The sequence below is a fragment of the Bombyx mori genome, chromosome 12, assembly GCF_030269925.1.
Source record: "Bombyx mori chromosome 12, ASM3026992v2".
Lineage (NCBI taxonomy): Eukaryota > Metazoa > Arthropoda > Insecta > Lepidoptera > Bombycidae > Bombyx > Bombyx mori.
In genome coordinates this window covers 3,184,426-3,199,617 of record NC_085118.1, presented here as the reverse complement: position 1 = coordinate 3,199,617, position 15,192 = coordinate 3,184,426, and the positions used below count along the sequence as shown (strand labels likewise).

Sequence of the window (15,192 nt, the reverse complement as noted above, 5' to 3'; positions counted from 1 at the left end):
ACTCATATGTTCAAATCCGTCAAAGAGACATTACATACACAGAGCGTAGTAAAGAATTAGGTACCTAAGTATTTATGAGCTTTTTATGCAGCTGAGCATATGATATGATAAATCTGCTGTCGCGGGAAGTGCGATGGTGTTCGAAAGTCATAACCGTGTTTGGGCAATTGGAGTAAAATAATTATAGTATTATATTTTGCCCATACATACCTACATAATGTAATCCCGACAAGCAATAATTTCAAAATACTTTAGTTTTTTATTGATGTTATTACATTTCTGTGTTTTTACCGAAATAGAGTGATGTTATACTAAGCCTACACCGTACAGCCGTTTATACGAACCTTTGGCTGTATGAACTTGATTCCCCGTATCTCATCAGTTTAACAATTAATGAAATGTGGATGCAAAATTCAAAACCCATCCTTAAATGTAGGTGAATGAAGTTAGCCCCACAAAAAAATTTTTTTTTGCTGTTTTCTACTTATTTTCTATTAATTCGTTTGTTCATCATTTGTTCTTGATTGTTCACTGTTAATAATTGTTTGTTCCCCATTTATTTATTTTAAAAAAAATATTAAAAATATATCTAAAAGTTAGCCCCTCGATTGCAATTTTTAATATTTTTTCGTCCTTAATTACTCGTAAATATTCATTTTCGATTGTTCTTATATAAAATACGTTTGTTCTCTTTCGAAATTACTCATTTTTTGTTTAATTAATTGTATTAGTTGAATAAATGTATACAAAATATGTGTACTGCGCATGCCATAAGTGTATAATCTATGGCGCATGCGTCAACTATAATGCCTAAACTTTCTACGCGGTTTTATGAAATGAAAATGAAAATTTATCACAGTGTAATATCACTTACTTACTTTAACAGTGAAGGAAAACATTGTGATGAAACCTGCACACCTAAATGTTCTTAGGATTTTCTTAGGTGTGTAATCCACCAACCAGCACTAGGCCAGCGTGGTGGACTAAGGCCTAAAAACCCTCTCAATGGTAGTGAAGGCCAGTGTCCAGCAAGGGGATATATTATATGGGCTGATGATGATGACTAGGAAGTTAAATACTACTACTACTACTACGACAGTACACATATAATCCTATATATTTACAAACTATACGTTTGTTGGAAATTGCTAACATTATTTCATATTTCCAGATGTCCAGCCACTTGAAAATAGGTGTAGTAATGACAAAGCTATCCAAGTAGCTCCAGCACAGGAACACAAAGGCAAGGCAAGTGTGTATTGCCACATCACCCCTTAATATATCTGAAGCAAGTATAAGTAAACAATCAGAACCAGCAAAAAAAAACTGTTGTTCCTGAGGACAAATTTGACAGTGATGAGTCAAATGCACCAGCAACAGAAGGATCAACTGTTGACTATGAGTTATCTCTCTATATCTCCACTCCATCAAAGACTTGTGCACTTCAGACTATAGCTCTCAAGAAGACTAAAAAGTTGAAAAAATGAATGTGTTAACAAGTTTATCTAAAGTGAAAAATAAACAACGTTTATATATTGGTCTTCCACAAGAATTATGTTTCATAATAGGCTTGATTGAGAAACATACAAATGTTTCTGAACAAAATATTATATTATGTCTGATGAGAATAACATTAAATAGAACATTCTCTCAATTGGCTGATGATTTTGATTTATCTGTAAGTCAAGCAAGCAATATATTTTTCAACAAACTCCCAGAAATTGCAAATGTAATATCACCCCTTGTTAGACTATAAAAAAAACAATACAATAAATATATATGCAGGAAGGATAATTGATGTCAACTTGGTGGAAAATAGAAAGTTTTTAGATAGTTTGCCACCTACAAAACTCTTTAATTAAATAAGTAATCCTTACTTATAAATAGGAAGTTTTGTAAGTATTTTCACTCTTCATTCAAAAACTACTGAACAGATTTTAATAAGACTTTTATGCTGGTCTTCTATGGCTAGCAACTCATTATTATTTTTAATTCGGTTTTCCACAAATGTGCTAAATATGGGCTTATATATATGAAAAGGAATAAATATTAATGTTATGTAACCTTTGTACCTGTATGTTAAGAATAATTTTTAATAAAACATAATTTAAATTGAAATATTATTTTTATTAAATCACATTCACTTTGTACACATCAATATTTTGTACTCCCTAAAAGGAAAATAGGTATAAAGTTTTTTTTAAATATTTAACATTACATTTTTGTGTAAGATTAGAAAATTGTTATTCTTCCAAAAAGAAACTACATTATCTAACAACTGTGCAACTTACTCGGAATCAAAATCAATACCTACTAATTATAGTGACCTGATTATTTTTTTCAAAGTTGCTGGATGCTACACAAAAGTAGCAAGTTTTACTTTTAGCACAATACATATGCATTTGAACTTGTGCATAATATCTTTCTTTAATTTTTTTTTGCCGTTTTATTTATGGAAACATAGCATTACTCACTTGCTTGTTTGTAGATCTATCAAAAAAACATAATTTATGTTTTTCTTAGCACAGTGGGCAATACCCTATTATTCATATTAATTATATACGGCGCGGCGATGCGAAAATTCATTACTGAATTATTTAAGAATGATAGGCATAATATAATATTTTAATTCGCGATCTGTTTATAATTTTTAATATATGATTTAAAAATAAGTTATCTTTAATATTTTTAATTTTGTGATTTATGGGGTGGTCACAGTCATTATTATAAAAATAGAAATTTTGAGGAAATATAAATGTTTAATACAAATTATTTTGATAATCGAAATAAATTCATATCAATCCAAATTCATATTTGAACTATGAAAATTGTATGGTATGTAAACAGAAATATATTTTATAATTATAATGACTATTTATTCCATGCAGTATCGGTTAGAGAAGCTTGCACAGCTTCTCTAACCGACACTGCAACTAGAATAAAGTCTAATAAAGAATAAGAATAAACTTTTCTTCGAAGCTCAATTCTATAAGGGTATTCAATCAGATAGCGTCGTTCCTGTATGAAATTTTCGTATGTCGAAATCTTGGATAAATCCAGCAAAGCTAAATAAAGTATTTACCTAAAAAATATGTTTATGCTTAAAGTCACGTGTTTATGTTATTCGAAAGTATTAAGCTCCAAGCAGCATTTAGCTCCAACTAAATTCATTAAGAACCAATTTTTCAATCGATGATTAAAACAACATTAATACTGAGAATGAATATTTATTTATAAAATACACATATGTTTTGACCACGAATTTTGCACGATAATTTAAATTAATTCATATTTATTAATTAATCTTCTTCTTCTATAACCCATAGTCAACAGTTGATCCTTCTGTTGCTGGTGCATTTGACTCATCACTGTCAAATTTGTCCTCAGGAACAACAGTTTTTTTTTTTTGCTGGTTCTGATTGTTTACTTATACTTGCTTCAGATATATTAAGGGGTGATGTGGCAATACACACTTGCCTTGCCTTTGTGTTCCTGTGCTGGAGCTACTTGGATAGCTTTGTCATTACTACACCTATTTTCAAGTGGCTGGACATCTGGAAATATGAAATAATGTTAGCAATTTCCAACAAACATATAGTTTGTAAATATATAGGATTATATGTGTACTGTCGTAGTAGTAGTAGTAGTATTTAACTTCCTAGTCATCATCATCAGCCCATATAATATATCCCCTTGCTGGACACTGGCCTTCACTACCATTGAGAGGGTTTTTAGGCCTTAGTCCACCACGCTGGCCTAGTGCTGGTTGGTGGATTACACACCTAAGAAAATCCTAAGAACATTTAGGTGTGCAGGTTTCATCACAATGTTTTCCTTCACTGTTAAAGTAAGTAAGTGATATTACACTGTGATAAATTTTCATTTTTACAAACTTCCTAGTACCTTATGTAATAGGAACTGAGATCCACTTGCCCATTTTGGCTACTTCCACTAACTAACTAACTATTCTCATTTTTTCTGATATTGTTATTTGATTAGGAGATCTGTGAGTGTAACTAATTATTGACAGTTACACCTACCTTGACTACAAGATGGCAAAGGTATAAATAATACGACACATCTCATTTTTAGTCGTCTCTTCAATTTCCTCGATAATAGTGAGTCTTTGCCGTTTCACAAATGCAGGCCGAGGTTCACTATGAGTGAATTTTCGTTTTCTATCTGCCCGACAATCGAATTTGGATGGTAAACAGTTTGGTTTCATTCGAATTCATTTGATGGAGCTCATTATCTTGTATTGCATATAATTCTCCATGTCGTTTTCCAGCTAAAACATGAAATAATTTTCCAACAATTTCAATACATAACCTATAAAAAAAATATTAAAATGTTATTTTACTAATGTTAGGAATATAATTTCGACTGTGTCAAAATGTTATTATAATGTATACCTACATTATCTCTTGAAAGATAAATAATGAACATATTTACTTATTTGTTTATATTACCTATGTGAACTCTTAACCTATCTTTTTTATACCTTCATAGCGATAGGTATATAGGAGGATGGAAAAAATGTATTTGGTCTAACTTTACGCGAATGCACATTATTTTATTTCTTTATTTTTTTAATTAAACTGTATACCAATTAATTGATCCTTCAGGATTTATAATTGTTTTTTTTTTCACGATTAAAACCGCGTAGAAAGTTTAGGCATTATAGTCATAGATTATACACTTATTATATTTGAGATTATAGTTGACGCATGCGCCATAGATTATACACTTATGGCATGCGCAGTACACATATTTTGTATACATTTATTCAACTAATACAATTAATTAAACAAAAAATGAGTAATTTCGAAAGAGAACAAACGTATTTTATATAAGAACAATCGAAAATGAATATTTACGAGTAATTAAGGACGAAAAAATATTAAAAATTGCAATCGAGGGGCTAACTTTTAGATATATTTTTAATATTTTTTTTAAAATAAATAAATGGGGAACAAACAATTATTAACAGTGAACAATCAAGAACAAATGATGAACAAACGAATTAATAGAAAATAAGTAGAAAACAGGAAAAAAAAATTTTTTTGAGGGGCTAACTTCATTCACCTCTTAAATGTAGTCATATTTATTAGGTAGATACCGTAAAATGGGGTAAATAGGGACAAAATCGAACTTCAGATTGAATTTTAACATAGTTCCAATTAAATAGTCACTGCTCAACCAAAGAAATAAGTTGAGTCTTGAACGTACCTAGGTGATAAAAACCGTTACATTATTTTAATTATTCAATTTAAAGAAATAATCGGAAAAATAATGGCCATCCCAATTTACCCCGCATTTGGGGTAAATTGACACGGGTAAGGGTTAAATTGGGATATTTGTAAGGGTTGTCAGTTCGCGGTACTGCGATATATAGGTAGGTAGGTAGGTGCCATACAATTATTTATATGGACCGAAATGATGAATACAATCCATAATTTAAGCACAATACACAACATAGTGTAAATTAAGCTGGTTTCTATTCCGAAGCGATGTGACGTGAATGATAATCAACAATACAATGATCAAAAAAAGTATGTGCATGTTATATTTTAGAAAATTATTATTTAATTTCCTTAAAAATCACAACTCTGAAACCAAATGATAAAATAGAATAAAAAATAGAAAACAAAAGGACTGGAAATGCAATAATACAATTTTATTTAATCAACATTTTCAAAATAATCTTTGAGCAAGAGTAAGATATCAGGTGAATAAGATAAAAAAGCAGATTTATCTGATTACTGCCTATAATAACAAAAATAAAAGAAATTCTTTCTAAGCTAAATAACTAAACTCAATTAATTCACTCATTCATAATTGGAACCTAGATATCTCGGATTTTTAATTAATGTTACATTTAAAATCTGAGGCCTGTTTTTATTTGTATGTGCGTTGTGAATGTTAAAAAAATCATTCTGAAATAACAAAAGTTTTGATTCGTTTGAGTTCTTTTTAATTTTTAATTTTATTTTATTGCTATAAAGGACATACGACCAGGCAGATATTATAAGGTAAATGTCGCGAAAAAATGTAATTATATATATACTTTTCTTTTACCTATAGTACTTACATAAACTAACTGATAAACACATTAACCTTCTTTACATCACGCAATCGAGTGATAGTATAGGCTAAAAAATCTATTATAAGATATCAGTGACAACCCTAACAATCCATCCCTATTTTGTCTTTTGGCGTTCCAATTTTGTGTTTTCTCGTCCCTAGTTTTTCCAGTCTCGTTCCAAATTACCCTACATACGTCCCAATTTTCCCCAAAAAGAAAGGAAAAATTATACATTTTTTATTTTGTCGAAATATTGTATTTAAAATAAGAATATTGCAACTTACCGTTTGTTGTGGTATTTCCAGGTGTATTAAAAACTTATATAAACTGTGATCTTATTGAAAAAACAACGATAATATTACTTTTTTTAAAAGTTCTGTAAGCTGTTTTAAAACGCACTTTTCAACCACTATTTTCAATTTAATTTGACGAATTTTTGGGACCTACTTAACTCATATTTAGTACTTCCATAGTTAACTTGGTTTTTCTTCTATACATTGATAAATATTAACATAAACAAAATTAGGTAGATTCCGTGCTACAGGTACTTTGAGAATCTTCCGCAGGTTTGTCCCAATTTACCCCAGGATCCCAATTTACCCCATGTCATGGTACACATAACTCAAGATTTTTTTTTTATTAAATTTAAATTTCATAATAGCATCTAAATTCGTATGAAAATATTTATGGCCCGCCTGATGCTGAGTGGTCGACGTCGCTCATCGACATCACATCACTAGAATACGAAAAAAATCGTGTTTGTCAGGCTGTACCACTTCGAGCATCCCACTCCTTAATAGGCGCGCAAACACCTCCGCCGTTAGCCCCATCACTCTCTTTGGCCAGCCCATACCGTGGGTCTCGAAGGTCAAATACCTAGGCGTCACCCTCGACAGAGGGATGACATTCCGTCCCCATATTAAAACGTTACGCGACCGTGCCGCGTTTATACTAGGACGACTCTACCCAATGCTTTGTAGTCGAAGCAAACTGTCCTTCCGTAATAAGGTAACTCTCTACAAAACTTGCATACGCTCCGTCATGACGTAAGCAGGCGTAGTGTTCGCTCACGTAGCCCGCACCAACTTGAAATCCCTTCAGGTTATTCAATCCCGATTCTGCAGGATAGCCGTCGGAGCACCATGGTTCCTGAGGAACGTGGATCTCCACGATGACCTGGAGCTCGATTCAGTTAGTAAGTACCTACAGTCGGCATCGCTGCGCCATTTTGAGAAGACGGCACGACATGAGAACCCTCTCATCGTGGCCGCTGGAAACTACATACCCGACCCAGTAGACCGAATGGTAAACCGTCGACGTCGCCCAAAGCACGTCATTACGGATCCTCCTGATCCATTAACGGTGCTTTTAGGCGCCACAAGCACCGGTCACCGTCCTCGTCGAACCCGTCGCTTGCGACGAAGGGCTCGACGAGCGAATTAACCCACAGACACAGCCCACTGAGTTTCTCGCCGGATCTTCTCAGTGGGTCGCGTTTCCGATCCGGTGGTAGATTCTACGAAGCACTGCTCTTGTTAGAGTCAGTGTTAGCAACTCTCCGGTTTGAGCCCCGTGAGCTCACCTAAACACGCTAGGGTAAGCTGAAATAGCCTCTCAAGGCAATCAGCATAGGTAGAGAAAAAAAAAAAGTCAGTCTGTTTTTGGCTAATCTCTGTAACGCTAGTACCGATCTGTACGCTTAGTGCGAGTTTTTTAACGGTCTCAATCGTGTAAAAATTCACTTACATTTGTATGCAGTTGAAACAGCGCCCCTAGCGGCAAACGTAGGCAAATGTTCAAACGCCATACAAATTAAAGTTAGCTTTTACGTTACCTATCAAAAACGTTAAAAATCTCGCACTTAACACACAGAACGAGCTTTAACTAACGGACATAGCCGACGTTTCAAGGAGTAACATAGGCATTTTTAATTTCAGAAAGAGCTCGTTTTTCGAGCATGATTATACTAAAAACCCATTTAATTGTGACAAAATCTATTTAATTTGGAAGTTATTAATTTCAAACAAAGCCAAACAAAAGCCTGGCCAGGTATGATTACATAGTTAATAATATGTAATGTAATCGAGATCATAAAACATTTACTTAATAAAATAATGAATGTTTACTTTTGCGAATATAAATTGATTTTTACTTTTATATTTTAAATATGAAGCAAACCAAGTCTTATTAATAACCATACAATAATTCATAAAACTCTTTAGTTTCAACTATTTCTTCTATCCAGCAATTTCGGTTTGCAACTTCTTGATTTTTAAAGGTAAAATCTGACACATTTCTTGGCATAACTTATACTCTTCAGTGAACATCACTGCAACTTCTTCGTGTGTATCACAGATGTCCACAACAGTTTGGTATGAATCAAGGCTTTTCTGAACATGGCACAATTGGTTTATTTTATTTACAGCCATGCGTTTCATACTGTTCCTACCGACTGCAACAAGAGCATTTATCAGAGGTCTTATTAATTCCTGGTCAATTTTTGCAGGTACTTTTCCATTTTTATCGTTTATCGAATTAATAAAGTTGGTGTAACTTTCAATACTTTTATTGCATAGCAAATCAATTTTTTTTCTTGCTTGAACTGTCGCTTCGCTCTTGGGCCATTTATCTATTTTTATGTTCAAAATGTCTGTGTAAACAACACCGAGTTCGTACCAAATCTGTCTACAGTATTGTAAATAATATGTAGGATTTATTTCATTCAATAAGTTTTCAAGCATATCAATTCGCCTCTTCAACATTTTAGCCCTACGATCATCATTATCCTCAAAAAATGCTAGATTATTGTATGCCTGAGAGCTATCTAAAATAAGTTCTATATAATCTGAAGCCAACGTTTCTAGTTTATAATATTCCTTGGCTTGGTTCAACCAGTTTTGGCAACTTAAAAAAATTGCTCTAGCATCTTCATAAGTCAGGAGGTACTTATCTCCTATTTTGCTTTCATATTTTGTAACATCGAGATTCGGAAAAGTCAGTTTCTTAAGATTACCTTCACAAATGTTTTCAGTGTCTTCTAAGCTGAGGTTTGACATATCTGAAATGAAGAGTTTTATATTAAAGCTATTTTAAAATTTCAAAGATAAAACATAGATTTAAGAAAATTAAGACAAGGGGATAAATACAGAAATATTAGATGCATAACTGACCTGTAATAGACTCTGATAGTTTTTCATCATCATCCAGTAGCCTAGTTTTTGAAGCTATCATCAATAAAAGACAGTATTTGGCCCAGCACCTAGCAACATCTGCAGACCTATGTTTAAAAGTCTCTAGTTTTGCTAAGTATTCCTCATCTTGATCAACTGCAGCCTCCAACAGTTGCTTATATTGATCAAGGATTGTTGATGCAGCTGCTAAATGATTCCTTGACTGGTAAAACCCATTTTGCTCAGCAAAGAACTGTGACAATGTAGCTGAATTCAATGCCCAGTCTATAGGTTCATAATCATTATATTCCAGCTGTCTCCTTAATGTTACATGACAATATATTGCTGATTTCAAGTTCTCCTTTAACACACCAAACACCTGAGCTAAATAATACAAGGTCAAAGTATAAGATTTTTCCAAATACATAAAATCATCTATTAAAGTTTCCCCAACATAATTTATAATGACTTCTATAGGTAATGGCATCTGTAGAGTGCACTTAAAGTCCTCATACAAAGTTTTTGCCTTAACCAATGAAGCTTTTGCTTTTTCAGGGTCATCTCTGTTGGACCATAAGATTCCAATATTGTTGTAGACATTAATAAGTGTCACAACTATTTCGGGTTTTAGAGCATTTTCCAGAAGGAGATCAACAGCTTCATTGAGACTCTTTTCACTAGCAGTAGGTTCCTCTGTATCCATTTCTACTATACCAATGTTCAACAAAACATATCCGATCATAGCATCGAGTTTGGTATCATCGACAGGGGAACCTTCAGTCTTTAAGGTCTTTAAAAAAACATACATATTATTCAATATTTCTTTAGCTTTGTACTTAGAAAAATATGGTGCATTTTCAGGATCATTCTTGCTGTCTTCGTCAAGTAGCTTCCGGAATTTAATATAATTCTCTTTAAAATCATTAAGTATCTCTTTAGCACTCATTTCTCTAGTCATGGTTTCGAACTTTCAATGAAATTTCAATCAATATTTGTATGCGGCGTTACAACATAGGTTGTATGATGTTGTGAAATGAATTGCAAGATCAAATTCAACAACTATTTTAACAGATATTGTTTAACAGTAAATATCGTTCAAATTTCACACACCTTTCGTACAAAATGTTTTAGAAAAAATCCTATGTGAAAATCATACTGATAGTATCTACGTGCATATCGAGTGGAGAAAATTTCATGAAATTCAAGGTTTAAAAATCATTTTGACAACTGAACAATTAAACAACTGACACTAGTGAAGTTACAATGTAGTTTCTAGGAATTTATTTTTATATCGATATTCAACACTATTGATTTTTACTCGATTCTACTCTTCTTCTTGCCCATAACTCACTATCGGAGTCACATGCTTACTACACATCTGGAATCGGTGCAAAATGCCTTCTTTTTCCTCTCAGATCTATCATACTTTATCTCTGCAATTACACACTTCTCTCGTATATCCTATTTCACACAGTCCATCAGTCTTTTTACGACAGCCCCTCCGCTCATTACCTTTTGCATTCGATCTAAGATGTCATCGTTTGTATTTATTAGTATAAGTAGGTAAACCAACCCACGCATGTTGAACTGTTTCTAACACTAGGAACTGGCTTAAGGAACCTGTTTATCGTACTCGGCAAAGAGTTAGACGTGTAACCTAACCCATCCATCAGCCCGCTGTTTCTTAGTGGATCGCGATTCCGATCCGATAGTACATTCATCCGCGAAGCAGCTGTTCTGGAGTTGTTAGGTCTCCTTTGTTCAGCTGTTAGCAAATCCCATCCCTCTTGGCTGAGCCTTTGCTCGCCCACATATCCTGGTGAAACTGGAAAGGCTTTCGGGCCAACAGCTATCCTAAAAAAAAAAAATAGAATTGTTACCGAAGCATTATAATGGGGTAACGTAGCCTACACATCACAAAATCCTAGTTGAGTAAACAAAGTAAGGAATTCACTCTCATGCGTGACATAGTGACGCAAACTGCGTTATGCATATTTGTTCAGACTCAGAGAAAATTGTCTTGACACTGACTCCTTCAGAGAAAGAGGGAGGACCGTAGTCACTGTCTACAGCGATTCTGAAGTGTAACTAAAAATTTTAATGGCTCCAAACTTAGATATTATTATCTATACTTTTTTTTTAAATATTATAAAGCTGAAGAGTTTGTTTGTTTGAACGCGCTAATCTCAGGAACTACTGGTCCGATTTGAAAAACTCTTTCAGTGATAGATAACCCATTTATCGAGGAAGGCTATAGGCTATATAACATTACGCTAAGACCAATGCAAGCGGAGCACCAATGAGGAATATTTCAAAATCGGGGTTTTAGTTCCTTTTGAGAGCTTCCACTGCGTGCGCTGCGGTTTAAGTTTCGCTAAAGTAATGTATGAGAGAATTGTTCCCCTTTAAAAGATCTAAAAAAAAGTCCGCGACAGCATAATTAGGTCTATATACATCGAGATATTATGTACTACGTACATTATACGTACGTATTTAATATAATCTCGATGTCTATATAGGTTGGCTCACTATAACGTTTTTATGGTATACAAATTTGTTCTAAAATAAAGCATTATTTCTGAAGGTGTTTTTACAAAGATGATATTGATAAAGAAGATGATAAATAAATACGTTATTCATTACAACATTGAAACACCCAAACCACTTCAAGATAGGCTTTGACAATTAAAGATTTTTCTGGATTTCTCCAAGATCCGATCATCAATCTGTTGTAAACAGGACCATTCGAGAAGTCTACCTTTTGGAAGAAAAAAAAAAAAGAATTATCAGAATCGGTTCAAGCATTCTCGAGGAATCCATGAACATATCTAAATAAAAAATTACGGTCGAATTGATAACTTTCTCTTTTGAAGTCGGATAAAAAACGGGATTTTGGTACCTTAAATAACTCCTCAACATTCTATTATTCAAAAATATTTTCACTTTCTACGTAAATGAAGAGGCGGGTAAAATTTAGCGTTATGCCAAAGTAACTATTCCACGCAGACGAAGTCGCGAGCAAAAGCTAGTGTGAAATAAACAAAAACATTTTGCACTGTTTATTTTCATGAAATAATCCACAATTTTATACGACACCCATCTAGATATAGACAGGTACATTCATAAATTCATAATTTAATTATTTTACTCCCTTATTCACAAATATTATTAACAAATTAATATTATTTTGTACATTGTACAAATCAAATGCTAATAAACCACCATACTCATTCATTTAAATAAAATCCAGTCAGAAATATAAAAATACTGTAGAAATAATTAATGTCAATATGATTTATGAATAAGGGAATTTATCTTATTTTAGGTCTATTACGTTTTAAAATCCCATAGCAAAATGGCAATAAAATAAACCCTGATAATTTCAGCAGCCTATCTATCTGTATGTATGAAACAGTGAATTAAATCTGAGATTGGTATTTAATATATGAAATTAGAAAATTAGGTACTATTTATGGATACAATAATAATTATGTGTACAATAACAAACAAAAGATAGGCGATTTTTAATTTATGCATCCATGCAGATGAGGAATGAACAAAAACAGGTCTGTGTATCATATAGGTGTTAAAAAAAAATGAACAAAAACAGGTCTGTGTATCATATAGGTGTTAAAAAAAATAAGTTTCTAAATGTCTTATCTATGTTAGTAGTTGTTCGAAACAATCTATAGTCATCCCTGACTAAGCAGCCTTCGCTGTGTACAATCTCACAAGCATTTACTCACTTTTATAGTTTGCATTGTTAAGAAAATTAATGAACACAATAGCTGTGTCTATAAAGAGTATACAGATTTTAGAAAATTACTAATTTAAATTACAAATTGGATAATCCAAAATTAAATATGTAAAATCATTAAAATTGATTTCTTGAAAGCTATGTCACAAGAGCTTAATACACATCTACAGAAAATGATAGAATTCTATACCTATATTTTTTTAACATTAAGATTGATATATTTATATACTAACCTACATTAGGTATTAATGGATAATATTCCTAAAGAATTTTAAACTTTTAAAAATTACTTTATTTTTGTGACTTAAAAACAAGCTCTTGCTCCATGCTTCACGGTTACTGAACAATACACCTGAATCAACGATTATAGTGAGACATTCTTCATTCTACATTTTTTTCAATGAACATTATTATACTAACGTACATAAACAACCACTGCTTATAGTTTAAGTCTACAGTAAGAATATTGACATATAAACTATAAACTATATTCATTATTTAGGTTGAAATATACAATTTAGCAAAAGCTATTTCAAATAAAATCAACACAGAATTAAACACATATTACAGCATTTTTTTATCTTTCTAATTTAAAATTTACTTAAGTATATTACAAACAGTGCATTCTACAAAGTGAGAAATTAAAATTACGGTCCAGTGTCTGCTTCTGGTTCTTCTGTCGACATGGCCCTCGGGGGTGTGTTATGTGTATTTAACTGTGAAAATACTTCTTTCTCACCAAGAGCAAGAGGGTCGGGTTGAGTGACAGGAGAGGTTGCATAGTCCATCATGGGCGATGGAGATGCAGGTCGCACCACACTTCCTCCACTTGCCTCTTGCTCCTCTAAGAACCTATCCATGTAATCAGTGTGACCAGGATGCAAAGTATACTTTTTCTTCTCCAATCTAGCCTTATTTGCAAATATATCATGCCTTTCAGTTTTTTTCCAAATATAGTAGAATTGGACGAGTTCTCCGACAGACCGAGTTCGTACTTTGTTCTGCCTTATCAAGTGAAAGTCTTTTCCGTGTGCTTTTAGGCCATTTTCAAAATTTCGGCATTCTTCTTCTGACCAAAGACTTGCGTGAGGTGGAGTTTGTGCAGAAATGCGTTTCCGTCTCAAGGCTTCCTCTGCATTGTGGCCACATTGTTGCAATAAGTACAGGGCCTCTTCATCATCACGAAGCTGTTTTCCTTTTGGAATTAATTCAATCCCGGTGCCTAAATTCAGAGCACACACTTTTCGCATGTACTCTTCAGTGATTCTTTCATCAAGAATAGAAGGATTCCATAGTAATTTATCTTCATTTTCATAAGGTAATGCATCATCATAGCTGCATAGACCCTCAGGTATAGCAGCTTGATAGTCACTACCAACCATTATAGTTTTTTTCCAGTCTTCCTCATCTGGACTGTAATCATAATCATCTTCCTCCTCAGAGGGAGGCCTTGAGCCAGACCGAAGGCATCTAGTAGCTTCAGGGTTTGCATTCTCATTGTATAATTGGGAAAGGGCAGATTCATTTCTCTCAGTCCTCTCAGCCCTCTCCGTTCTCTCAGTTTCCTCAGGAACTACTTCTGGAACTTGGTCAGGAATTGGCTTTTCCATGTTTCTGTCGTAACCGTACAGAGCCAGGAGTTCCTCTAAAGGCATATCTCCCTCCTTCTGAAGGCTATTGAGCTCGGCCTTAGGGTCCTGTTGCTCGCCTGCAGCTAAAGCTTCTTCTTCGTCTAAAGTTCTCTCGTCATCGAAATCATTGACCATCATATCAACAGTAGGCTCGAATAGAGACTTGTCGCTCCCCACATCCATGCTCGCATCGTGTTCGCTTACATTGGTAACCAGCGCGCAATCTGACATGACTAATACAGTAACAAGTTGGATGAAATTTTAACTTCATTAATTATGATAAATAGTCTTTAGGTGTAACAAAATGTACGGTTTGTAATAAAAGTAAACATAAAACATTAGAATAATAACACAATAACCGATTATTTTATTAAATATTCCAAGAACAAAACAAAAATATTTTGACACGACAACCACAATGTCAAATTACTTTTTGTGGGTCGTTTTGTTTTTCTTGAAAATCAGGCAAGAGGACGTTGACCATACAGCTAAGCTTTGCAATAATTACAAAATTCATTATTTTCAACGGGTATGTAAAGCCAATGTTTT

The 15,192-nt window shown here is 33.3% G+C and overlaps 2 protein-coding genes and 1 long non-coding RNA gene across 3 annotated transcripts; all 3 read right to left on the bottom strand.

Annotated features, from left to right (window-relative positions):
- Window positions 1-3,211: 3,211 nt before the first annotated feature.
- On the bottom strand, window positions 3,212-5,801 carry LOC134199914 (uncharacterized). The gene is made up of 2 exons (XR_009974577.1): window positions 4,041-5,801; window positions 3,212-3,554 (listed from the first exon to the last, which is right to left on the bottom strand). It is a non-coding gene; the product is annotated as an uncharacterized LOC134199914 (long non-coding RNA).
- A 2,261-nt stretch (window positions 5,802-8,062) lies between these two features.
- LOC101736285 (KIF-binding protein) lies at window positions 8,063-11,109 on the bottom strand. The gene is made up of 2 exons (XM_004929388.5): window positions 9,256-11,109; window positions 8,063-9,143 (listed from the first exon to the last, which is right to left on the bottom strand). Exons 1-2 carry the CDS (start codon window positions 10,211-10,213, stop codon window positions 8,323-8,325), a joined length of 1,779 nt encoding a protein of 592 aa, XP_004929445.1. The 5' UTR covers window positions 10,214-11,109; the 3' UTR covers window positions 8,063-8,322.
- Window positions 11,110-12,299: 1,190 nt separating this feature from the next.
- LOC101736149 (mesoderm induction early response protein 1) lies at window positions 12,300-15,085 on the bottom strand. Its single transcript, XM_004929387.5, has one exon. The coding sequence runs from the start codon at window positions 14,872-14,874 to the stop codon at window positions 13,660-13,662; it is 1,215 nt and encodes a 404-aa protein (XP_004929444.1). The 5' UTR covers window positions 14,875-15,085; the 3' UTR covers window positions 12,300-13,659.
- Window positions 15,086-15,192: the final 107 nt, after the last annotated feature.